We start from the raw sequence: 27,354 nt of genomic DNA on the forward strand, positions 1-27,354 counted from the left end.
ATGGCGCCTGGGTGGGATTGCGTTCGGTGCAGACTTGATGGGCCGAATGGCCTCCTCTGCACTGTAGGGATTCTTTGAACTTCTTCACTTTTGTTTCTCGTTCTTCTCAGATTCCATTCATTTGTTTCCTCCTTCACTGCTGGTTCTCTCTCTCTCCCTTTCGATTCCATTTCTCACTCTTAATTGTTTCTCTCACTCCTTTCACTTCTAGTTCAATCACTTTTTCCCCTTTATTCTATTTTTCCCCTCTCCTCTCGCTCTCTTCCTCCCTTTCTTTTCCCTTCCTCCCCTTACTCTAATTTTCCTCTTGCCTCACTCTCATCTCTATCTCCTTTCTTATCTGTTTTATCTTTTTGCATCTTCACCAGTTTTTTTTCACTCTAGTTTAGGATTGGTGACTCAATTTGAATCTATTCCTGGAGCTCCTCATATGACCTCCTGTTCACTTTGTGATCCTGCATTTTATCCTCTTCCTGGGTTGCTTGCAGCAGTGTCCTAGAGATTTAACTCCTGTAGATTCGAGGAGAGGTGGCAGCCCCTTGCTGGTTCCTTCAGTATTGGAGGTGATACATTGGAAGTAGTGGGTGAGGTGAAGGAGCCAGAGAGATCTCCCATTCAGCTGGGGGTTGGATCATCATCTTTCAAAAAAAAGATAGATCTTAAATGTAACATCGGGGTTGTTTTAGCAAACTACAATATCTTATATTTATGGAGTATCTTTAACACAATGAAATGTCCCAAGGTGCTACATGGGACAATTATTAAACAAAGTATGACACTGAGCCATATAAGGAGATATTAGAGCAAACTTTTGGACAAAGAGGTAGGTTTTAATGAGCGTCTTAAATGAAGAAAGCAAGATAGAGAGGTGGTGGGGTTTTGGGAGAGTATTCCAGAGCTTGGGGCCCAGGCAACTGAAGGCACAGCCTCCAATGGTGGAGCAATTGAATTCGGGGATGGTCAGGATGGGGCGGCACGGTAGCACAGTGGTTAACACTGCTGCCTCACAGCGCCTAACACTGCTGCCTCACAGCGCCAGGGACCCGGGTTCGATTCCGGCCTTGGGTCACTGTCTGTGTGGAGTTTGCATGTTCTCACCGTGTCTGCGTGGGTTTCCTCCGGGTGCTCCGGTTTCCTTCCACAGTCCAAAGATGTGCAGGGTCGGTGGATTGGCCAGGCTAAATTGCCCCTTAGTGTCAGGGGGATTAGCTAGGGTAAATACATGGGGTATGCTTTGGTGGTCTTAGTACTGGCACAAATATGGATGTTACAAGTTCATTTCAGCTTTGACAAGGGGTCATCTGGACTCGAAACGTCAGCTCTTTTCTCTCCTTACAGATGCTGCCAGGCCTGCTGAGATTTTCCAGCATTTTCTCTTTTGGTTTCAGATTCCAGCACCCGCAATAATTTGCTTTTAAATACATGGGGTTATGGGGATAGGGCGTGGGTGGGATTGTGGTCGGTGCAGACTCGATGGGTCGCATGGCCTCCTTCTGCACTGTAGGAATTCTATAAGAGGCTAGAATTAGAGGAGCACAGATATCTCGGAGGGTTGTGGGGCTGAAGGAGATTACAGGGATAGGGAAGAGTGAGGCCGTGAAGGGATTTGAAAACAAGGAGGGGCAAGTGTAGGTTAGCTGGCACAGGGGTGACAGGAGAATGGGACTTCCCATGAGTTAAGATGGGCAGCAGAGTTTTGGATAAGCTCAAGTTTATGGAGGGCAGAATGTGAGGCCAGCCATGTGAGTGATGGCATAGTCAAACATAGAAGTAATGAAAGCATGAATGGGGGTTTCGACAGCAGACGAGCAAAGGCAGAGCTGAGGTTGGACAGTGTTATAGAGGTGGTCTTAGTACCGGCACAAATATGGATGTTCCACGTTCATTTCAGGATCAAATGTGACAGCAAGGTTGCAAACAGACTGGCTTAATGTCAGACTGTATTCAGGGAGCAGGATGAAGTGAGTAGCTAGGGAACAGAGTTTGGAGTTGGGTACCAAAAAGAATGATCAAAAATTTCTTCGGTCTGGCCAATATTTAATTGGACAAGTGAAGCACATCGAGTTAAAAGTACAAGAGGCGGGTTTCTTCGAGAAACAGCAAGCAAGGGTTTAAAAAAAAAAATAAGTGGGAGCAATAGTACCGAGAATAGAATCTCGTTGTCGGAGAGACTTTCATAAAAAAATTTCAGTGTTGCACTTGAAAAGCACAGCGGGAACAGATTTAGGCAAAACAGCTAGGCCGGCAGGGCTTGAAAGCAAAAGGAGTTGGATCTTATGAAAAAAGACTCTGACAGCAGGAAACGCTGTTCCCAACGCCTGGATGGGAATAGAGTCAGAAGCCAGCAGAGACCGAAAAGACGATTTGGAAAGCTTTGTGAACTGCTGGGAGCCTGACTTCCAACTACACAGAGAGCAAGGAATGGGGCGTCTGAAAAAAAAACCCCACCAACATCCAAAGCAAGATTGATGGGACATTTTGAAGCAGCAAGCTGGGAAGGAACCAACCTAAACTGAGAATTGTACCTATTGACTGTTGACCTGGAGCAGAGCTCGGAATTGGGGTTGGGAAGTGAACAGATGGTGCAGGGAGCAAATTAAGGGTCAATTTCATCAACAGAAGAGCATCCAGCAACTCACTCGGAGATGAAGCTGAGGATTGAGTCACAGCTCAGTGTAACGATTAATAAAACTAAAGGGTGCTAGAAAAGCCTGATAGGAAATTAGTAACTTATGCATACACCTGCTGTAAGTTTAACACTTGCTTCGAATCATAGAATCCCCACAGTGCAGAAGGAGGCCATTCGGCCCATTGAGTCTGCACCGATTCTCCAACGGAGCATTTTACCCAGGCTAAATACCCATGTATTTACCCCGCTAATCCCTCTAACCCACACGTCCTGTGACACAAAGTGGCAATTTAGCATGGCCAATCAACCTACCTGCACATCTTTGGACTGTGGGAAGAAACCGCAGCACCCGGAGGAAACCCACACAGACACTGGGAGAACGTGCAGACTCCGCATAGTAACCCAAGGCTCGAATTGAACTCGGGTCCCTGGCGCTGTGATGTAGCAGTGCTAACCACTGTGCCACCATGCCGTTTCCTGAAAGTCTTTTAATATATTAGCATTGGTCCTCTATGGTGTAAGTCTATTAACTGTCCTTTTCATTTTTGTATTTCTGCTCTTCTTCCTCCACATTTCTTCATTCCTCCTCTTTCTCTTCTTCTCTATTTTCTCTCCTTTCCTCTTCTCCTTTTTCCTTTCTCCTTATTCCTTTCTCTCCTTTCCTCCTTGTCCCTAGCTCTTAATTGCTTCTCTCTGTTCTAGGGTGAATGGTGACACGGTATGGGTTGGTCAAGGCCTGCAAGCTGTTGTTTCCACCCTCAAGGCCTCTCTGTCGATATTCTCCTGTCTCACCAAGCTTATCTGCTGCTCTCCCCCTTGCCCCACCACCCCCACACCTCGCTCACCAAAGTATCACCTTTTGCAATTCCACCCTCTATCAACCTCAAGCCTCTAACGTGCTGTTCCCACCATGTGGAGCCCTATTTCCCTTTGGAACAGCGGAACAGAAATGGGCCATTCGGCCCAAGCCTGTTCTGCTGTTCATGAGGTCATGGTTGATTATTACCCCAACTCAATTTGCCCATCTTCCTCCACATGCCTTGCTGCTCTTACACAACAAAACTACTGATCTCAGCCTTGAGCATTTCAAATAACCCAGCATTCAATGTCTTTTGAGAATTTGTGTTCTAAATTTACACTAGCCATTGTCTGATTTCATTCCTAAATGGCCTGGCACTAATTTTAAGATTGTACCTCTTTGATCTGGATTCCCACACCGAAGAAATAGTTGGTCCCTATCACCCCATCGAATATCTTTTTACAAAGCTCAACTATCAGAACTCAAATGAATACAAGTTAACTTATGCAATGTGTTCTCATAATTTGACCCTTTAATCTCTTGTCATTGTACTGGTAAATATGCACTGCTCCTCCACGGCCTAATACTTCCTGAGATTGGGTCGCCAAAACTGTTAAGCAAAGCTAAGAAGTTTAATCCAGACTGGGACAGTAAGAGATTGAGGGAAAGTACATGCTGAGGCGTAAAGGGTAGGGTTGATTCCTGGCTTCGGTCACTGTTTGTGTGGAGTTTGTATGTTCTCCCCGTGTCTGCGTGGTTTCCTCCGGGTGCTCCGGTTTCCTCCCACAGTCCAAAGATGTGCAGGTTAGGTGGATTGGCCAAGCTAAATTGCCCCTTAGTGTCAGGGGCACTAGCTAGGGGATAGGGCCTGGGTGGGATTGCGGTCAGTGCAGACTTGATGAGCCAGATGGCCTCCTTCTGCACTATAGTATTCTATGATTTGATAAGGTTAAGTAGCATGAGTCCAAAGACCCAAGGCAAAGACTTGGAACAGGGGAGAAGGGGAGGTGGCAAAAAGATGGGTGGAGTGGTAGTGAGGGAAGGAGGAAGAGATGGAGAGGGAAGTAGGGTGGCAAGTGAACATCCTTGAATAAATTTAACAATCCACAGATTAAACTTGGGGCCTACCTGGCTCAAAACTATGCTTTAAGGTAGAAATAGTATTGAATTTCTTAATTGAGTAATTTGATTTTAGATCTTCAGGAAAACAACATTGCTGCTAAATTCGACTTGCTAAGCTGCTGATCCTAGGGTCATGACAGGGTGATAGTTACAATGCTCAGAGATCCTGAATTATTCACCTATTGGGTGATGATAAAGACCTTTGGAACCTAAAGTCAAAGTTTGAAAATGCTGCAAAAGTCAAATTGGTAACTATTGAAAATACACTAGGCCCATCATCATTGAGTAAAGAAGACTGGTTGATATTTCAGTTTCTGATGAAGGGTCTTCAAATGAACTTCAGATTATGCTTTGTGTTTCATCCATTTTCTAGGGTTTTTTGTGTCTATCAAGATGGGGGACAATGGTAGTAAGTGGAATATGTTCATAATTCGGGCACCACGCGGTGCGGAAAACTGCAGAAGGACATTGGCTAGTTTGATTGGTTCAATGTCGGGAAATGTGAAGTTAAAAACATTCCTGTTTCGCAAAACGACCTTATCACCAGCACAGGTTGTTTGTGCTCCTGCCTACTTCCCTTTCTAATAAGTTTCACCAAAGCTCTCCACTGCAGACAGACTTTGCTGTGGTTGGAAATAGAGACCAGTCTGGTTGGTTGTAAATTTTGGTTCTGCCTTCTGCACAGATGTGTTCAGACAACAGCTTTGATCTCCCAGCTGTGCAACGGTTTCCAAGATAACAACAACGACCATAAACCATAAGTCAGATTAGTTTCAGTTACTGCAGCATTTAGAATGAGTTAAGAGTTTTCCAGTCTATCGTTGTTCTTGACCGAAACTTTAATTAATTGCGGCTTATTTTCTTGAATTGATTGCTGTAGCGGCAAAATATTGCCAACCCTTCAGGATATCTAGGTTTTTAGGGACCAGTTTAGTGGCTTAAAGCTTTTAAGCTTTGCTGAAGTAACTTTGATGCTTAGGATTTTGTTTCACCTTCATGCCTCCCATTCTGGTTAAGATAGCGCTACTGGATTTGTTTGGGGTGAGCTGTTTTGGATCACCACCAAAGCCATGGTCATTTTCTTTGGAAACTTCTTGTGGTTCCTCAATGACCGAATAGGTAAATTGTGTCGTCCGATGTCAGACTGAGTGATGCGGAGCAGGAGAGTCAGAGTGAATACCCAGGGTGGCTGGAGGAGGGCCTCGTCTTGTTACCTCAGAACTAGGGAAGGGGAGGCGGGGGGGGGGGGGGGTGTGTGTGTGTGTGTGTGGGGGGGGGGGGGGGGGGGGTGTGGTGGTGGATGGAGAATCAGCCATGACTCCCATTTATGATCACCAGCCATTAATCTCTTTTGTAACATTTGCACTCGGACACCTCTGAGTCTGCGAGTGTGAGGGTCCTTGTGTGAACATAGAAAACATAGAAACTAGAAGCAGGAGTAGGCCATACGTCCCTTCGAGCCTGCTGATCATCAAATTTCATATCCTGATCCCACCTTCCTCCCTTGATCCCTTTAGCCCCTAGAACTATATCTAATTTCTTCCTGAAATCACATAACGTTTTGGCCTCAACTATATTCTGTGGTCGTGAATTCCACACATTCACCACTCTCTGGGTGAAGAAATTTCTCCTCACCTCAGTCCGAAAAGGTTTATCCCTTATCCTCAAACTATGACGCCTTGTTCTGGACTCCTCCACCTTTGGGAACATACTTTCTGAATCTACCCTGTCTAACCCTGTTAGAATTGTATAAGTATCTGTGAGATTCCCCTCTCGCTCTTCTCAACTCCAGTGAGTATAATCCTAACCGACTTCATTTCTCCTCATGTGACAGACCTGCCATCCCAGGAATCAGCCTGGTAAACCTTCGCTGTACTCCCTCTGTAGCAAGGACATTCGTCCTCAGATAAGGGCACCGAAACTGCACACAATACTCCAGGTGTAGCCTCACCAACGCCCTACACAATTGCAGTAAAACATCCCTTATCTACACTCAAATCCATTTGTGAGGGTGCGTCAAATCAGGGCTGTGCCAGAGTTGAATATTCTCTACTTTTACAAAGGGAAACACAATCAGTTGGACACTGCAACAGGCTGCCAGGAAACCACACCTTAGCATGAGTGAGCACCTGTCAGTCAAAAGCAAATTGCAGTGGGTTTAACCTAACTTTAGATAATGATGTTTATTTTTGCATGTCTGTTGCAATGTTTTCTGTATATTGTGCAGTCCAATCCACTTGTATAAATATTGCATCACACTAGAAGTTATAAATACCTTCCCTAGTAGAAACTCGTTGCACTCCTTATCCTTTTGTTCGCGAGATTACTGGGCCCCTGACATCAAGACAATTTTACAGACTTCTGCTGTCTTTTCAACTAATAACCCTGATCATTTTATGTCCTTTTTTTAAAAAAACTCAAATGATTGATGACAGTTGACACAGGGCGGCTAACTAGGAAACAGTGGCCTTTTCTTCATCTTTCCTTCTCACATACTGTAGATCCTCATTGCACAGCATGCTTGTCATTTTTCTCCCCGGAGGATTAAAGGGGGTGGCTGACTTTCAACTCGCTGCCAATAATAGTCTCTGGTGCAATTTGTGCAAAATCTCCAAGATGTAGAATTTGAACATAATAGCTGCCTGCTGACAGTTCCATCATTTCACATCTCTCTTCCACAATGAATTTAGTTTGTTACAGCCCATAGCTTCAGTCGGAATAACTGATGCATTTGTTTGAAACCCAACAGTTGGAGACTGGAGTGCACTTGCTGTTTATATGCTAGTTTTTCTCTAGTAGGTGTTGTTCACGTTTCTTGTCACTAATTCTTCCTATCTTTTCTCTATTCCTCCCCTGCCCACACACACCCCCCCCCCCCCCCCCCCTCACCACCACTACCTCTGGCAGCTCATTTTTTTCTTTTTGTGTACCGCTCTGTTTACGTCTCTGTCTCTCTTCCACTCCATCTGACGAAGGGGCAGCGCTCCGAAAGCTTATGGTATTTGCTACCAAATAAACCTGTTGGACTTTAACCTGGTGTTGTGAGACTTCTTACTGTCTCTTCCCCTCTACATCTCAAATTGGAGCTGAGGGCGGGGTGTGGAAAGAACTGGATCTGGGAGGAGTGGGCTTTGTGGGAGTCAGGTGGGGAGCGAGGTCGGAGGTTGTGCTCTCAGCCTAGTGGACCAGGTAGTGCAGTACTGAAGGAGAGTTGCATTATTGGGGCTGTGACCTGTTAGGGAAGGTATTAATTACACAGAGGCCCCTTCTGCCTGACTAAATGGGCATAAACAGTCCCATGGCACCATTCAAAGAAAGGTTGGGACTTCTCCAGGTGTCCAGACCAGCACTCCTTCCTGAACCTAAATGATTAAAAACGAATTCCAAAATCCCAAAGGTAGGGAAGCTTAAAACTAGAGGGCATGGGTTTAAGGTGAGCGGGGAAAGAGGCAAAAGGGTCCAGAGGGGCAATATTTTCACACACAGGGAGGTGAGTGTCTGGAACGAGCTGCCAGAGGTAGTGGTAGAGGTGGGTACAATTTTGTCTTTTAAAAAGCATTTAGACATGGGTAAGATGGGTATAGAGGGATATGGGCCAAACGTGGGCAGTCGGGACTAGCTTAATGGTAAAAATTGGATGGCATGGACAAGTTGGGCCGAAGGGCCTGTTTCCCTGCTGTAAAAATCTATGACTCTAATTGACTGGTCATTCATTCATTTATTGTTTGTGAGACCATATATGCACATATTGGTTGTCGAGTGACAACGCAGGATGTGTAGCGCTTTGGGATGCCCAGTGGACATGAACAAGGCTCTACAAATGCAAGTCCTTTCTTTCCATTTGACTCACCCCTTGCCCATGCAATGTTTTTGATGCACCTTTTTAAATATGAGATGCATTTAAATTGTCATCCAAATTCAAAATGCGCGCAGCCGTTTGGCAGCGTGTATCTGGATTTATGTCTCAATGTGATTCCAGGACATAGGACGGCACGGCGTCACAGCAGTTAGCACTGCTGCCTCACAGCGCCAGAGACCCGGGTTCAATTCCGGCCTCGGGTGATTGTCTATGTGGAGTTTACAGTTTCTCTCCTAGCCTGCGTGGGTTTCCTCCCGGGTGTTCCAGTTTCCTCCCATAGTCCAAAGATGTGTGGGTTAGGTTGATTGGCCATGCTAAAACTGAGTGTCAGGGGGATTAACACCTGGGATTACGGGGATAGGGCCTGGGTGGGATTGTTGTCGATGCAGGCTGAATGGCCTCCTTCTGCACTGTAGGGATTCTATGATTTAAAGCCAAGGGAAAAAAAAATGCAAATTCCTCCTTATGTGCTGTCTGAGGAGGCCTGGCTGTTCCACTTGAATTTGACACCAAAAGGGTGATAGTGCAGTGTGAAGCGGTGCTTGTAAAGCGCTCCGGGGATCCTCTGGGCCTCATGGCCACTTCATAAACATACTGGAAGAGTCTTGCTTGTGTAACACTTTGAGAGAGGGAATGCTGCCATCAGTGAAATTAAAACATTCAAAATTTATGGCTGGTTAGTGCAGGATTCAAAAAAAACAAAAAAAATGTTTTATAACTCTGTTATAAACCCCTCTGAGACCTGTGGACCAGAGTAAAAAAAAAACAATGTGATGGTTTTAATATAGTTCAAAACCAGGATGAATTGGCACATATTCTTTGATTCTTGGATTTTGAAATTCTTTGTGCCACTCATCTTCAGATGCTTTCAGAGAAAGGGTTTATTTGCTGCAGGTCTTGTGTTAGAAGGAGAAGCTTTCTTATTAAAAGCTGAAAGGCTCTTTTTGTACTCGAGGGTTTAATGGAGAATCATTAAAATGTTAAAAAAGCATCTTTTATAAACGCGCTTTCATACAGGCTTATAAAAGGCCATCTTCCGAAGTGGGTCCCTATTGAATGCTTTCATCCATCTCGCCGCTGACATGAAAGATGGAATGCATTAGCTTGTAGTGTTGTTGAACATTGCTACACAAAATGCAGCTTCCTGATAGAAGGACTGTAGTGCTGTGGATTCTTGTGAGCCAAGTCTGGAAGGAAGGAGGTATTTACTTGAGCTCATGAAGCCATGGTTAGAGCCATAGTTAGACAGCACGGAAGCAGGCCCTTTGGCCCAACTCGTCCATGCCAACCACGTTTCCTAAACTGGCCCATATCCCTCTAAACTCTCCCCATCCATGTACCTGTTCAAACGTCTTTTAAATGTCGCAATTGTACCCGCCTCTACCAGCTCCTCTGGCAACTCCTTCCATACCCGCACCCACCCTCTGTTTGAAGAAGTTGTACCCGAGGTTCCCTTTAAACCTTTCCCCTCCCACCTGAAACCGATGCCCTCTAGTTTTGGACTCCCCTACCCTGGGGAAAAGATCTTGGCTATTCACCTTATCAATGCCCCTCATGATTTTATAAACCTCTAGAAGTCCACCTCTCATCCTCCTACGTTCCAGGGAAAAAAGTCCCAGCCTATCCAGCCTTTCCTTATAGTCCAAACATGTGACTGGTGGAAGCAGTGTCTGAGGTTTTTACTGATTCTATTCAGATACTTCCCGCACCGACAGCACAGCGAGGACACAAATCCAGCTTTGCTCGTTCCCGAGTCATAATTTATTTCAAATTATACAGGTGCTCATTTGCATAATGTGACATCAGCAGCCTTGCCAAGGGGCAGCAACACTCATTCCTGATCTTAAAAAAATTCAAATTAAAGCAGATATTTGTGCCTATTTGAAAATGTACTGATTAAACGGGAAGAATGCTTATTTTGTACGTCATGTTTCAACTACTTTTACATGATAGTTTGGCTTCATTTGCTAGCAGCTCTTGAGAGTCTGCGAGCAATGGGTTCAAATCCTACTACTGGACTTGACCTCCTCATCGAGGTTGGCACCCCAGTGCGATACCCAAAGAGCATTGTGCTGTTGCAGGAAGAGACGTTGAAACCCTATGCCTGTTCTTGTTTGGATCTCATGGCAGAAAACATGAGAGAGTTCTCCAAACTAGTGGGACAATGACTTAGTGGTATTGTCACTGCACTAGTCATCCAGAAACCCAGGGTAATGCTCTGGGGACCCCAGTTCAAATCCCACCATGGCAGATGTTAAAATTTGAATTCAATAAAAATCTGGGATTAAAATATGACCACGAAACTATTGTCGATTGTCGTTAAAAACCCATCTGGTTTACTAATGTCCTTTAGGGAAGGAAATCTGCCGTCCTTACCTGGTCTGGCCTTCATGTGACTCCAGATCCACGGCAGTGTGGTTGACTCTTAAATGCCCTCTGAAATGGCCCAGCAAGCCACTCAGTTCAAGGGATGGGCAATAAATGCTGGCTCAGCTAACAATGCCCGCATCCCATGAAGAATAGAAAAGAAACACCACAAAAATGGTCTTGATTAACTGGGTATTCATCTTGTTGTTCTTTGTGGGATCTTATGTTCAAAGTGAGTTTGTGTTTGCCTGCGTAACTGTAGTCACTGAACCTCAAAATAACTTGTTGATTGTGAATCACTTGGGGGCATTTCCGAGAGACATGATAAAATGGTTCATAAATGTAAGTCTGCCTCCTTCTGCCTTTGTTCCTATCTCAGCATGTACTCCTAACCAGGCTTCTCAAAAATGCTGAGTAACTTAATTGAGTTTCTAAAATTATGAAAGTGGAACAGCCTTGGGCAAAGCTGCTATTTTGAGAGCAGCTTTTGTGGAGGTTCTGGCATTTAATTGTTAATTAATGCCAAGCTGCCTGTATACTGTAAAACTTGGTAATTGGACTATGTTACGCATGTCAGATCCGTAGACTGAATAAACACTCCATTGTTTCCCAGCACAAAGGAGTGCAGAAAATATATGTATGTTGGCAGTGTATATAAGAGTTTCTGTTCCTTTTTCTTTTTGGTGTGCTGTTTTTTTGGTACCAGTCTGGCATTTAGGAGAAAATGCATTTTAACCATGAAGCTTGGGGCAAAAATAAGTCAAGATGTTCAAATCGAAGACACCAGCCATTAATTTGAAGGAAAGTGGTAGCGAATTAGGGAGGAGAAATCAGAGAGGGAGAAACTGAGTGAACCCCAATATTAGGGGTACAGAAAAGGTTTACCAGGATGTTGCCTGGTATGGAGCTATGAGGAGAGGTTGGAGAAGCTTGGTTTGTTCTCACTGGAACGACGGCGGTTGAGGGGAGACCTGATAGAAGTCTACAAGATTATGAGAGGCATGGACAGAGTAGATAATCAGATGCTTTTTCCCAGGGTGGAAGAGTCAATTACTAGGGGGCACAGGTTTAAGGTGCGAGGGGCACGGTTTAAAGGAGATGTACAAGGCAGATTTTTTACACACAGGGTGGTGGGTGTCTGGAACTCGCTGCCGGGGGAGGTAGTGGAAGCGGATACAATAGTGTCTTGACAAATACATGAATAGGATGGGAATAGAGGGATATGGTCCCCGGAAGGGGAGGGGGTTTTAGTTGAGTCGGGCAGCATGGTCGGTGCAGACTTGGAGGGCCGAAGGGCCTGTTCCTGTGCTGTAATTTTCTTTGTTCTTTATTAAGCTCGCGGTTGGCGAGATTGCCATTTTACGTCTAAACATACAGCATTCACAAAAAACAACATATGAAGTTAGGCTCCGCCACACACTCCTGTGTTACAGTGGGCTTGTCAGGGTAAATGCTGAGAGGCTATTTCCCCTGACTGCAAGGTCTGGAATTGTGAATGACGGTCCCAGCTATTTAAGAATGGGGTGAGAAGAAACTTCATTACTTGTGGGATTGTGAATTTTTAAAATTCCCCAAGCCAGAGAGCTATGGGTGTTCTGTCATTGAGTTTATTCAAGACTAAAGATCGATAGATTTTTTAACACTCAGGAAATCGAGGGATATGGAGATAGGACTTGAAAATGGAGCAAGGTGTAAGTTCAACCATGATCATGTGAATGGTAGAGCAGACTTGAGGGTACATGTGGCCTATTCTTGATTTCTGATATTCCGACGCATTTTTGCATGTAATTGTATCGCCTCACAGCGCCAGGGACCCGGGTTCGATTCCCGGCTTGGGTGACTGTGCGGAGTCTGCACATTCTCCCCGTGTCTGCGTGGGTTCCCTCCGGATGCTTCGGTTTCCTCCCACAGTCTGAAAGACGTGCTGGTTAGGGTGTATTGGCCGTGCTAAATTCTCCCTCCGTGTACCCGAACAGGCGCTGAAGTGTGGCGACTAGGGGATTTTCAGAGTAACTTCATTGCAGTGTTAATGTAAGCCTTACTTGTGACACTAATAAATAAACTTTAAAAACTACCCCCCCCCCATTGTAATACTAGAGATCAAGGGCTTACTTAAGTCAGGTCGGAGCACACTTCCTGCTGTTTAATATCCCGGTGCACCATCTGCATTTTGCTAAGCTGCAACCTTAGGCAAGCATATATCTAAGTTTCAGACACATAAATATTGTATTTTACCCAATAGACATGTCGATTTTATTGGTACCAACTGGCCAGTTAAAGATATTGAGGAAAATTACACCTCGAGTTGCAATGTTGTCCGAAATTGTTAATTCAGGATTAGTCACCTTCTTGCCTCTGTGTTATACAGCTTTACACGTACGTGCTTACAGCCTCAGTTTCAACGCATTTACACCTGTTGACAAAACTGGAGGGGATGTGGTGATCAGTCTTGATCGGAACATAGTGGTCCATAAAGGGATGTGGGCACAGTGTGGGGGGGGAAGAAGGCATTGAAGAGGATGAACCCATACACAATGGCCGAATAGTTTCCTTCTGTGCAGTAACCATTCTGATGCTAAAATGATCATCCAACGTGCAACAACTGTTTTCAATAAAATCAGAAAATACCTCTTCTGCTCAGCAGATCTGGTAATACCTATGGAGAGAGCAACAGGGTGAATCGTACATCATCATCATCTCCCCTTGTCTGGATAAAGAGATTTTGATTTGATTTATTATTGTCACAGGTATTAGTATACAGTGAAAAGTATTGTTTCTTGCGTGCCATACAGACAAAGCATACCGTTCATAGAGAAGGAAAGAAGAGAGTGCAGAATGTAGTGTTACAGTCATAGCTAGGGTGTAGAGAAAGATCAACTGAGTATAAGTAGGTCCATTCAAAAGTCTGATGGCAGCAGGGAAGAAGCTGTTCTTGAGTCAGTTGGTACGTGACTTTTTCCCGATGGAAGAAGGTGGAAGAGATTATGTCTGGGGTGCATGGGGTCCTTGATTATGCTGGCTGCTTTTCTGAGGCAGCGAGATCATAGAAATCATAGAATCCCTACAGTACAGAAAGAGGCCATTCGGCCCATCGAGTCTGCACCGACCGCAATCCCACCCAGGCCCAACCCCCATATCCCTACATATTTTACCCACTAATCCCTCTAACCTACGCATCTCAGGACACTAAGGGCAATTTTTTAGCATGGCCAATCAACCTAACCCGCACATCTTTGGACTGTGGGAGGAAACCGGAACACCCGGAGGAAACCCACGCAGACACGAGGAGAATGTGCAAACTCCACACAGACAGTGACCCAAGCCGGGAATCGAACCCAGGTCCCTGGAACTGTGAAGCAGCAGTGCTAACCACTGTGCCACCGTGCCGCGAGATGTGTCAATAGAGTCAGTGGATGGGAGGCTGGTTTGCTTGATGGGCTTTGTTCACTACCCTTTGTAGTTTCTTGCTGTCTTGGACAGAGCAGGAGCCATACCAAGCTGTGATACAACCAGAAAGGATGCTTTCTATGGCGCATTTGTAAAAGCTGGTGAGAGTCGTAGCGGACATGCCAAATTTCACAGTGGGTAATGTTAATCCACGTGCCATTTGTTCAGAAGGTGTTCCTGCAGTTTGTACTTAAAATCTGTTCTTCCTTTCAGAACTCGGTAACACGGAGTGCCCCCCTAAACAGCGATGCGCAGAATAGAATGGGAGCCCGGTTCCTCACCACGTATGACAAAAGATTCGTCATTAAAACAATAACTAGTGAAGACGTAGCAGAGATGCACAATATTTTAAAAAAATACCATCAGGTATGTTTGGTTGCAGACTACATTTGATTTTATTAATTGTGATGAAGGTTGGGATCTGGGATTTCCAAAGCATTAAACAGTACGCTAAAATTGTACAGGTGATGTGATGAGGACGAGAGGACCATAGCTTGAGCTCTGATGTATTATGTGTTGATAATTTATTTAAAACTTCAATAACTACAATCTTGATATCATAAGATGTCGCAGTAGGGAGGTAGGGGAGGACTTCTGTCGTTTTTGTCTGGTTCAGAATCCATAGAATCCCTACAGTACAGAAGGAGGCCATTCAGCCCATTGAGTCTGCACTGACTGTCTGACAGAGACGTCTACAAATTTGCTTCACTTTACATTTGATCAAGTACTTAAAACTGGTTTGAAACTAGTCAGGGAGTAGCCATCAGCTAAAACTCTTTGACTGCTACCTTGATATGAATGACAGCCTGCTGGAATCTTGGATGCTGAAACTTGCATTGATACAGAGTTCCAATCAGAGTTAATGAAAGTGGGCAGAATGAAGAATAATGAAGCCAACTTTCTTTTAAAATTCATTTGTGGGACATGGACGTCGCTGGTTGGCCAGTATTTGTTGTCCATTCCGAGTTGCCCTTGAACTGTGTGGCTTGCTAGGTCATTCCTGAGGGCAGTTGAGAGTCAACCAGATGGCTGTAGCCCTGGAGTCACATGTAGGCCAGACCAGGTAAGGACGGCAGATTTCCTTCCCTAAAGGACATCAGTGAACCAGATGGGTTTTTCTGACAATTGACAATGGTTTCATGGTCATCAGTAGATTCTTAATTCCAGATGTGTTTTGTTGAATTCAAATTCCACCATCTTCTGTGGCGGGATTCGAACCCGGGTCCTCAGAACATTCGCTGAGTTTCTGGATGAACAGTCTGGTGATAATACCACTAGGCCATCGCCTCCCCATAATCCGTGAGAAATGTAGTTACTCACAGACTTACTGCCCACTGGAAATGTGACCTGAAGGTAACATCCTAGATGGGAAAAGCATGCTACCCGTACCAGGATTTAATAAATCTTAAGAAATGCAGAACATTTTGTCAGTTCAAATCAGAATATTTAAATATTGACAACAGATGGGGGTTCTACCAATGGTCCAATTTGCAAAAGCACTAACTGATTTTTATGCTGGGCCATTCAGACTGAAAGGTCTGGGTTAGTTTCTGGGTTAATTGGGGGCAGTAGATGGACTCAGTACCGCTGAACTGAAGTGGAGATTCCAGTGTTAGGCTGGGGTGGGCACAGGAAGAAATCTCACAAGATCAGGTTAAAGTCCAACAGGTTTATTTGGTATCAGGAGCTTTCGGAGCGCTGCTCCTTCATCAGGTGAGTCACCTGATGAAGGAGCAGCGCTCCAAAAGCTCGTGATACCAAATAAACCTGTTGGACTTCGACGTGGTGTTGAGAGATTTCTCACTGTGCTGGACTGAAGATGAGACAAAAAATCAACCTGGTTTGCTACTAATGTTGTGGTTTGTGCTGGAAAGTGAGAGCAGGATGGGGCTCACCAGTGATTGCCCTCTGTGGTTGAACAATGTATCGATGCTCAATAACTATCTTGAAAAATGGCCAGCACCTATGGAGCCATACCCCCAACAAGTGTTTGTGCCTTCTGTAGAGGAGGAGATTAAATGGCAACTAAAACTAATAGCAATGAAAATAACAAAACATGCATGTTGGTGTTTGACTTTGCTTTGTTTGTGAAAGCATTTCTTTTTAATTTTTCTAGTATATTGTGGAATGCCATGGCAACACACTTCTTCCTCAATTTCTGGGCATGTACCGGCTAACAGTAGATGGAGTGGAGACCTACATGACTGTAACGAGAAACGTATTTAGTCACAGACTCACTGTCCACAGGAAGTACGACCTGAAGGTAATATCCCAGAAGGAAACATGCTGCCTGCGTCAGAGTTTCTCTGCATGTTTCTGTTACTAAATCCAGTAAGACCAAGTGTGGTCGTGGGCCAAGTGCTGCTAATTTGGATTAGGTGGGAGGTAGGTCGGGTTGTTTCACATGTGACGGTGCAGACTCAATGGGCTGAAGGGCCTCTTCTGCACTGTATGATTCTGAGAGTGGGATTTTGAGTTGGAAAGGCAACTATAATCTGCAAAAAATTATTTATATAGCTCTCCACACATAAAGGTATCTTTAAATGTAAATCGTATACAATGAACAGGGAGGAAAAGCAGGAAAAAGTATTCGGGGGAGAGTGAAGGTACAATTAATGAGTGAGTTTTGGGAGGTTTTTGAAGCCAGTGAGAAGGGTAACATGAGGTGCCATAGGGAGAATGCTCCAAAGGGAGGGGACTTGATGTCTCAAGGAACTGCCTCTGATGATGGGAGAGAGAGAAAAAGATGGGAATCTAAAAGTAGTCTAATATCAAATAGGTGAAAGGTGCAAGTAAGGGCATATGGCTGGGAAAGATCAGTCATGTAAGGCTTAACAAGGACATAGGGGTACTTAAAATGGAGGAGGATCTTGCAGTCAATAAATAAAAGCAAATTACTGCAGATTCTGGAATCTGAAACCAAAAGAGAAAATGCAGGAAAATCTCAGCAGGTCCGGCAGCATCTGTAAGGAGAGAAAAGAGCTGACGTTTCGAGTCCAGACAACCCTTTGTCAAAGCTAAAAGGCAGAGAAAGTGGGAGATATTTATACTGCAGGGTGAGAACACTGGATAAAAGCAACTTACTGTGGATGCTGGATCTTGCAGTCAGTTTGCTGGGACACAAGGAGCTAATAAAGCATTGATAAGGATGCAGGTGACAAGAAGTGGGTTTTGTTGCATCTGTGGGACATTCCGAGTGGAGGGACTGATGAGGTTTTCTGCATAAAATGCTTCAAGTTCTAACTACCACTCTCAAATTTAGCTCTCGCCCCTTTGATGTATTCTCCTATCTTTTTATAGGCAAGGCAATGAGTCCTTTATAGTCGATTCCCGGCTTGGGTCACTGTCTGTGCAGATCCGCGCGTTCTCCCCGTGTTTGTGTGGGTTTCCTCTGGGTGCTCCGGTTTTCTCCCACAGTCTGAAAGACGTGTTGGTTAGGTACTTTAGTCTTGCTCAATTCTCCCTCAGTGTATCCGAACAGGTGCCGGAGTGTGGCGACTAGGGGATTTTCACAGTAACTTCATTGCAGTGTAAGCCTACTTGTGACACTAATAAATAAACTTAACAGTACCTAAAGCCTCCTTACCCAATGAAATTCATGCTTGCACTGCAGCAAAGTAGAAAAAAAACTATTCACGATTGAAACATTTAAAATTTAGTTTTGTTCTCCAATGGTTTGGCGCATCATGAGTCCCAGACACACGAGGAAGATCTTGGATTGATTTCCTAGTGGGTACTGTTGAGCTGATTAATCTCAACTAAGGTGGCAAAAGGGGTGTTGCCTTTTGTACTCTGGAGCTGTGCAAGAAAAAAAATCAGCCGGTTTTCCTGCTCCTGATCTGTCCCTGGTGACGTGCTTGAAATTCACATGTGCGGACCTCAACTGGGGACAGCACGCACTGGTCTCACTGATATTCACTGCTGAGGTTCACTCATGAACAATGGCCATTTGGACAAGGAACCGTCTCCTGATAAGGAGTTGTAAGTCTTGTACCTGAAGACAAAGTTAATTGGGTTTATTTTTTATATGAGCCAAACATTTGTGCGAGCTGCAGAACGTTCATATCGAAAACACAGAACTGATTTACAGGTCAGCCCCTGCTAACAGGAAACGTTCAGAATTCCAGCCGTGAATAGAAAGCTATTTTGGTGAGTCAGAAAAAAATTCTTCTCGTTGTTCCCCACATGAAGTCACTTAGTGGGTGAAGCAATTGTTTAAATGGCGATGATGACTCCTGTTAAATGAGCAAGCTTTTGCTTATTCTCGATATCTGCTTGCTAATTCTTACTGTGATTAAAACTCAGAGCTAGCTCCCCACCTCCCCCTCCCCTCTCATCGTAGGTCACCAAGTGTATCAACTGAATAGCTGAGCCATAACCAAGCAAGGTTCAGATTTAATCTCAGTTTATTTTCCTATTCACTGGCAAGGCCAGGATTTATTGCTCGTCCCAAGCTGTCCTTGAGGAGTTGGTGGTGAGCTGCCTTTTTTTAAACTAATGCACTTCATGTGGATTGTATTTTTGTCGCAACTGAATGGTTTAGGTCAACCAGGTTGCTTTGAGTTTGCCTGAACATATAGGAAAACTGAGTCACTTTCCTTCCTTAAAGGCCATTAGTAAACCAGATGGACTTTGATCACAATCTGGCAGTTTCATAGTTACCACTATCTTTTATTCCAGATGTATTTAATTCCTTAACTGCATCTCTGGATTGTGGGCGGCATGGTGGCACAGTGGTTAGCACTGTTGCCTCACAGCGCCAGGGACCCCCGGGTTCAATTCCCGGCTTGGGTGACTGTCTGTGTGGAGTCTGCATGTTCTCCCCGCGTCTGCGTGGGTTTCCTCCGGGTGCTCCGGTTTCCCCTCTCAGTCCAAAAGACGTGCTGGTTAGGTGCATTGGCCTTGCTAAATTCTCCCTCAGTGTACCCACACGAACGCCAGAGTGTGGCGACTCGGGGATTTTCACAGTAACTTAATTGCAGTGTTAATGTAAGCCTACTTGTGACACTCCTAAATAAATAATACTCTGCTTGGAGATGAGAAGTTTGAGAGGAGATTTGATGGAGGTATTCAAAATCATGAGGACAGAGTAGATACGGATAAACTGTTCCCATTGGTGGACAGATCAAGGACCACAGGACACCGATGTAAGCTGATTGGCAAATGAAGCAATGGCGACCTGGAAGAACCTTCTTACAGGTTGCGTGGTTAGGATCTGGAAGGCACTGCCTGAGACTGTGGTGGAGAAAGACTGAATGTTGGTTTTTGAAAGAAGATTGGTTAATTATCTGAAGAGAGAAACTCTCCAGAGCTATGGAGCAAAAGTGGGGGAGTAGGACAGCTGGCAGAGACACAAAGGGATGAATGGCCTCCTGTCCTGTAACCATTCTATGATTTTATTCATAAAAAAAACATAAAACCAGCTTGTTCACTTCATCATGCACTGATTTACAAATGGCATGATGTGGAGATGCCGGCATTGGACTGGGGTGAACACAGTAAGAAGTTTAACAACACCAGGTTAAAGTCCAACAGGTTTATTTGGTAGCAAAAGCCACACAAGCTTTCGGAGCTCTAAGCCCCTTCAGGTGAGTGGGAATTCTGTTCACAAACAGAGCTTATAAAGACACAGACTCAATTTACACGAATAATGGTTGGAATGTGAATACTTACAACTAATCAAGTCTTTAAGAAACGAAACAATGTGAGTGGAGAGAGCATCAAGACAGGCTAAAAAGATGCGCATTGTCTCCAGACAAGACAGCCAGTGAAACTCTGCAGGTCCTGTGACAACGGATGAATGAACACCGCTCGACAATCACCAGGCAAGACTGTTCTCTTCCTGTTGGGGAGCACTTCAGCGGTCACGGGCATTCGGCCTCTGATATTCGGGTAAGCGTTCTCCAAGGCGGCCTTCGCGACACACGACAGCGCAGAGTCGCTGAGCAGAAACTGATAGCCAAGTTCCGCACACACGAGGACGGCCTCAACCGGGATATTGGGTTCATGTCACACTATTTGTAACTCCCACAGTTGCGTGGACCTGCAGAGTTTCACTGGCTGTCTTGTCTGGAGACAATACACATCTTTTTAGCCTGTCTTGATGCTCTCTCCACTCACATTGTTTTGTTTCTTAAAGACTTGATTAGTTGTAAGTATTCACATTCCAACCATTATTCGTGTAAATCGAGTCTGTGTCTTTATAAGCTCTGTTTGTGAACAGAATTCCCACTCACCTGAAGAAGGGGCTTAGAGCTCCGAAAGCTTGTGTGGCTTTTGCTACCAAATAAACCTGTTGGACTTTAACCTGGTGTTGTTAAACTTCTTACTGTGTTTACAAATGGCAACCAGAGGCACCCAATTTAGTTCATTGCCAACCACATTATTTTTGAATATCCTTGTCTTGTCGCTGAGATTTCGAGAGCACAAAGGAAGTGTTGAATTGTGAGCAAGTTACCCATACAGATGCCCCAATTCGTAGCTTGAGACCAGGTGGTGTTCAAAGTGGCAGGAGTGAACGCAAACTCCTCACCCACCCTCTCCCCAAGAATTATGCTGGGAACAGGGAAAACGTTCACTTAAGTTAGCATTCTTTGAGACAAAAAGTCCTGCTTCATTGTCAATGTCTGCCTGCCAACACCCCCCCCCACCCCCCCCCCCCCCCACTCTGATTAAAGCTCATCACAACTGTGGGTGGCACGGTTGAATGTTGGCCTGTGCTGTGAGTCATGCAGCATTGTGAAAGTGCTACATGAACCATAAAACATAGTTCCTGTAATTTTCAACTGTATAATTAATTCCTTTTAATCTGTGCTATAAACAGGCTTGGAAAAGGATTAAATGTGGCAAAACTGGATACTTTGCTCCTTTCCTAAGTTTCTATTGTCAGAGCAAATTTCAAAGTGAACTTTGATGTGGAGATGGTATTTATCATCATGACCTTCCAAAAGAAAACCTACCAAGTGGGGCCTTGGCAAAAGCCAGCTGATTATTAGTAATCGTAAAGGCACAGTGTCCATTAATAATTTAAAGCAGCAATAGCTCAGAATTATGATTTAATTGACCCTACAGTTGACCCGCCCTACGTATAAAATGTTCAAGTTGGTGAGAGGGAGAGATGGTGGCACAATGGTAATGTGCCACCATTATCTGGGCTATTCGTCCAGAGCCCAGGCTAATGTTATGGGAACATGGCTTCAAATTCTGTTTAAATTCAACCAATTAATAATGTCTGGAACTGAAAGCTAGCCTGGTGACCATGATTGTCGTCGAAATCCATCTGGTTCATAAATCTCCTTTTAAAGCAGAAAATCTGCCGTCCTTACCTGGTCTGTTCTCCAAGCGACTCCAGATCCACAGCATTGCGGTTGACTCTTGATTGACCTCAAATGGCCGAGCTAAGGGCAATTGGGGATGGGCATCAAATGCTGGCCTTTCCCACAACACCCAAATCCCATGAAATAATCAGTTAAAAATTTTGATTGCGTGTACAGGGAAAGAGTATTCCCTCTCGTTGGTGGCTCAGAGATCAATTATCATGGAATCATAGAGTCCCTACAGTGCAGAGGGAGGCCATTTGGTCCACCGAGCCTGCACCGACAATAATTCCACCCAGGCCCTATCCCCGTAACCCCACATATTCACCCTACTAGTCCCCCTGACATTAAGGGGCAATTTAGCCTGGCCAATCAACCTAACCTGCATACCTTTGGACAGTGGGAGGAAACTGGAGCACCCGGAGGAAACCCACGCAGACGCAGGGAAAATGCGCAAACTCCACACAGACCGTCACCCGAGGTTGGAATTGAAACCTGGCACTGTGAGGCAACAGTGCTAACCACTGTGCCACCGTGCTGCCCTAGAATGACAAGAGTGGTTAGGAGAAATTGCTTTATAGAAAGAATCATTGGAATATGGAGTGGTTGAAGCAGAGGCAATATCATCTATTGTGGGAATAGAAACCATAGAATCCTGACAGTGCAGATGGATGCCGTTTGGCCCATCGAGTCTACACTGACCACAATCCCACCCAGGCTCTAGTCCTGTAACCCCACATATTTACTCTGTTAATCCCCTGACATGAGGATCAATTTAGCATGGCCAGTCAACCTAACCTGCACACCTTTCGACTGTGGGAGGAAACCGGAGTACCCGGAGGAAACCCACGCAGACACGGGGAGAACGTGCAAACTCCACGCAGAGACTGCCCCGAGGTCGGAATTGAACCCGGGTCCCTGGTGCTGTGAGGCAGCAGTGTTAAACACTGTGCCACCGTGCCGCCTCTGCATTGATATTTGAAGTGCAGGAAAATAGAGGATTTTAGGGACAAAGAATGCAGCAGGATTAATTTTGGATTGCTCGGGCAAAAAGTCAGCAAGGGACCAAGCTTCTATCTATAAACCTGTTAGCTCTATGAGTACAAATGTGAGGGTCAGCTCCCCACATTTATCTTGCAGAGACTGATGGCCTCAATAGATTCACAGATCCACGGTTTGGTGAGTCTGTAATGCTGCTGTTCTCTTTAAATAGCCTCTCATTTAATATAGGAGCACAGACAATTGCTCTAGTGGCCATTGGTTGCATTCTAGTAATGTGAAATGCTCTCAAACTCTCTCTCGGGTGTCAAATGTTGCAAACGTATTCCAGCTTTTGGAACCAAAATTAATTTCAGGAGCACAATACTGGTATTTAAGATCACAATTCAGATCTTTGTTAGCATTCATTTCTAGAGAGCTACAATACAAGAGTAGGGATGTACTGCTGAGGATGTATAAGGCTCTGGTCAGACCTCTATTTGGAATATTGTGAGCAGTTTTGGGCCCCGTACCTAAGGAATGATGTTAGTGCCTTGGAGTGGGTCCAGAGGAGGTTCACAAGAATGATCCCAGGAATGAAGGGTTTGTCATTAGGGGAGCGGTTGGGGAGTCTGGGTTTATATTCAATGGAGTTTAGAAGGATGAGGGGAGATCTAATTGAAACTTACAGAATACTGAGAGGCCTAGATAGAGTGGACGATTCCCCTAGTGGGAGACACTGGAACTCGAGGGCACAATCTCAGAGTGAAGGGACGCTCCTTTAAAACTGAGATGAAGAAGAACTTCTTCAGCCAGAGGGTGGTGAATCTGTAGAACTCATTGCCACAGAGGACTGTGGAGGCCAGGTCATTGAGTGTCTTTAAGACAGAGATAGATCGGTTCTTGATTAATAAGGGGATCAAGGGTTACAGGGAAAAGGTAGGATAATGGGGATGAGAATCATATCAGTGGATTGAATGCGGAGCAGACTCGATGGGCCGAATGGTCTAATTCTGCTCCAATATCTTATGGTCTTTGCTCTATGCCCCTGCGTTCTGGCTCTCATTTCCAGGAAATTGTGTCTTGAGGAAGGAGTGAACAAAGTAAAAGCAAAATGCTGCAGATGCTGGAATCTGGAGCAAAAGCAGAAAATGCTGTAAACTCTCAGCAGGTCTGACAGCATCTGTGGAGAGAGAGAGAATAGAGCCAACGTTTGCAATGATGCTGACTCTATTCTCTCTCCACAGATGCTGTCAGACTTGTTGAGATTTTCCAGCATCTTCTGTCTCTGTGTTAGAGTGCTGTCCACATCTCTGGGACGTGACTTTGAATCCAGCTAAGCTGTAGGTCATGTCTTGCTTCCTGTTAATTTTTATTGATCCTACATGGAATGAGTGGGTATGGTTTCCAGCTCAGTCCCTAATGCAGACAGCTCCATTGCACAAAACCAGAGACATGAAAGCCTTCAACATCAATCATGACAAGTGAGAGACTCTAGCTGATGACCAATGTAAACGGCAACGTTAGTTGTGGGCAGGAGCTCGCTGCCACCACGACATGTGGTCCCAGAGGCTCCAAGGCAGATGCCAGCAGATCATCCCACATCACTGCAAGGAACAGCTTCAGTTGCGTGGCACTTGGGGCTAGGCTTTGCTTCTCCAGAATCTGCTTTCGCAGCCATCAAAAGAACTGCGACAGATTATTTAATCTGACCTCACCAAAGTTCCCAATCATCTCTCTGATTGGATGCCAATCAGTGCAAAACTACATGTAATTTAGGTTTTAAAAAGTTATGGTCGTGAATCTGTGGAATTCGCTACCCCAAAGTGTGGTGCATGCTGGGACAGTGAGGAAATTTAAGGAGGAGTTAGACAGATTTTTAATTGGTGAGTTGAAAGGTTATGGGGAGAAGGCAGGAAAATGGGGATGAGGAGCATATCAGCCATGATCGAATGGCGGAGCAGAATCAATGGGCCGAATGGCCTTATTCTGCTCCTGTAATCTTACTAACTCGACCAAAGTGAAGCCTGAATGGTGATTATAAAGGTTTATCACTGGTCAATTCCCAAGGCCTCAGCACGCCTCAAAGCCAGTGAGCTCCTTTTTGAAGTTTTGTCACCATTGTGATGTAGCAAACATGGCAGTCGGTGCGTACATGGCAGTTGGTGTGTACTCAGCGAGCTCCGAAAAACATAAACCACCAGATAATCTGTTTTAATTATGTCATTTGAGAGGTAAATATTGGCCAGGACATCAGGGAACTCTCTCCTGGGGACATGCTATTGAAAGTGCAGTTACTGCATGTAATTGGGATAAAGTAGAGGGCGCTTTACTCTAATTTGACTCGTGTTATTCCTAATATTGACATACCTCCTATTAATGAGCACAGGCACACAATTGAATGGCAGTTAACAGTGTAAGTGGACAAACCGCAGCTGAAATTACATTTTAAGTGTGCTGGCTGGAATGTTGTCACAAACAGCCACAGAGAAAATGTTTGCTAATCTATGGACTTTTTTGGCTCCTTAATGTTAGTAAAAATATAATTATCGTACTACTGGTGAATTATGATGTGTTCAGCATAGATGTGTTTAAATTAAGTTATTAAATTAATTAAGTGCTGGCAGTAAGTCAACTAATTATGGAGTGGGGTGAGTAATTAAATTATTGAACCAAGTGAGTAATTAATTATTAAATACAGAGTATAACTTAATTTAATTTAGAGAAATGTAAGCACATTCTTGGAAAGTGTGTGCTTCTGTTATATAAATAAAAATTAAAATCCCACAAACTGCCCCCAAGTCTCTGAATGAAAACACTGCACTGCGTGATACTGAGCTGTACAAACTGCTTAGTCCCAGATTTGAATCCTGAAGAGATCTGTATCTTGTGACGTAAGCTGGAAGAATGTGGAATCGAAGAATGGAACAGCACAGAGGAAGGACGTTCAGCCGGAGTCTGGGTTAAATGTTTCAAAGAGCCATCCGCTTAGTTCCACCCCTTGGGCCTCTCCCTGCAATTAATTTCTCCTTCAAGTATTTACTTTTGAAACAAAAACAGAAAATGCTGGAGAAACTCAGCAGGTCCAACAGTATCTGTGGAAAGAGAATCGAGCCAACGTTTCGAAGGGCTGACCCTTGGTCAGAGCTTTTGAAAACTTCTATTGAACCTGTTTCCACCACCCTATCAGGGAGTGCATTCTGAATTCTAAACACTCCATAATACCATAAGCCATAGGAGCAGAATTAGGCCACTCGGCCCATCGAGTCTGCTGCGCCCTTCAATCACGGCTGATATTTTTCTCATCCCCATCCTCCTTCCTTTTCCCCATAACTCTGATCCACTTATTAATCAAGAACCTATCTACCTCTGTCTTAAAGACACTCAATGACCTGGCCTCCACAGCCTTCTGTGGCAAAGAGTTCCACAGATCCACTCGCTGCGTAAAAAAATCCTTTCCTCTGGTCGCTCCTGGTTCTTTGCATTGGGACACTGCTGCTGGCCAAAAAAAAAAGTCCCACGCTCCTGATCTACGGACACCCGGTGCGGAGAGGGGAGGGTCGGGATGGCGACCTCCTCGTGAACCTGGGCCTGGCGAAACGCGCCATTTACCGGTCCAGGCAGCGGGCGATGGAGGGGGCCGTCCATCCTGACTGTCTGCCCCTCTACCGCGGCTACGTTCACGGCCAGGTGTCCCTGTCGAGGGAGCATGCGGTGTCCATGGGCACGGTTGATGCCTTCCGCGCCCGTTGGGCACCGCAGGGGTTGGGGTGCGTTATTGACCCTGACAATCACATTTTAATTTGATGTTTTCAAGTTTCCTTTGTACTTTGATTTTTTGTTCGGGCTGTTCCCCCCTCCTTTTGGGGAGCTGCCCCTTTTGCTTTGTCCTGACTTAATCTGAGTTTGTTTATTTGGTTTGCCCTAAAAAGAGGTCAAAGCACTTGATTAGAGAGGGCAAAAATCATTCAAGGGTGTTTCTGCTCTTGATTGGTACCCAGTGATCCCTGACACAAGGTGTATGTGTGGATGTTGGATGAGGATGAGATCAGACTTGGTTTCGATGTCCACTTAACAGTCATCAATACAATAACAGCAGTGACTGATTGCATTTATATAGCTTTTTAACAGAGTACAATGTCACAGTAGTGCAATCAAACGGAATTTGACACCGAGCCACATCAGTCTACATTAGTAGTGTAACCATAAGCTTGGTCAAGGAGGCAAGTTTTAAGGAACAGAAGAGAGACAGTAAAGGTCATCATAGAATCCCTACACTACAGAAAGAGGCCATTCGGCCCATCGGGTCTGCACCAACCACAATCCCATCCAGGCCATATTCCCGTAAGCCCACGCATTTACCCTACCAATTCCCTTGACACTAGGATCAATTTCGCACTAGGCCAATCAAGCTAACCCGCACATCTTTGGACTGTTGGAGGAAACTGGAGCATCCGGAGGAAACCCATGCAGACATAGGGAGAACGTGCAGACTCCGCACAGACAGTGACCTGAGGCCGGAATTGAACCTGGGACCCTGGCGCTATGAAGCAGTAGTGCTAACCACTGTGCCACACCGTGTCATGGAAGGAACGTGGAAGAGTTTAAGGCCTAGGCACTGAAAACAAGGGTGGAATAATTAAAATCAGGGATGTACCTGAAGTTGGAGGAATGCAGTTTTCTTAGATGATTGGAAGACTGAAGGAAGCTACAGAGATAGGGAGGGGTGAGGCCATAGAGGGACTTAAAGACTAGGATGAGAATTTTTAAATCCAAATTGCATTTACAGAAATGCAGTACTTGAGCTGTTTTACTTCCAGTAAGTGAAGACTATATA

At 44.9% G+C, this 27,354-nt stretch overlaps 1 protein-coding gene across 4 annotated transcripts in view; it reads left to right on the top strand.

Moving 5' to 3' along the window:
* Positions 1-27,354, top strand: part of LOC144500756 (phosphatidylinositol 5-phosphate 4-kinase type-2 beta-like) — a 115,161-nt gene that overhangs the window by 58,274 nt on the left and 29,533 nt on the right. For all 4 annotated transcript variants that reach the window (XM_078224156.1, XM_078224153.1, XM_078224155.1 and 1 more), the window contains 2 exons: positions 14,437-14,589; positions 16,340-16,486. In XM_078224156.1, the coding sequence (XP_078080282.1) occupies positions 14,437-14,589; positions 16,340-16,486 (300 nt within the window). The remainder of the gene's footprint in view (positions 1-14,436; positions 14,590-16,339; positions 16,487-27,354) is intronic.

The sequence above is a fragment of the Mustelus asterias genome, chromosome 11, assembly GCF_964213995.1.
Source record: "Mustelus asterias chromosome 11, sMusAst1.hap1.1, whole genome shotgun sequence".
Lineage (NCBI taxonomy): Eukaryota > Metazoa > Chordata > Chondrichthyes > Carcharhiniformes > Triakidae > Mustelus > Mustelus asterias.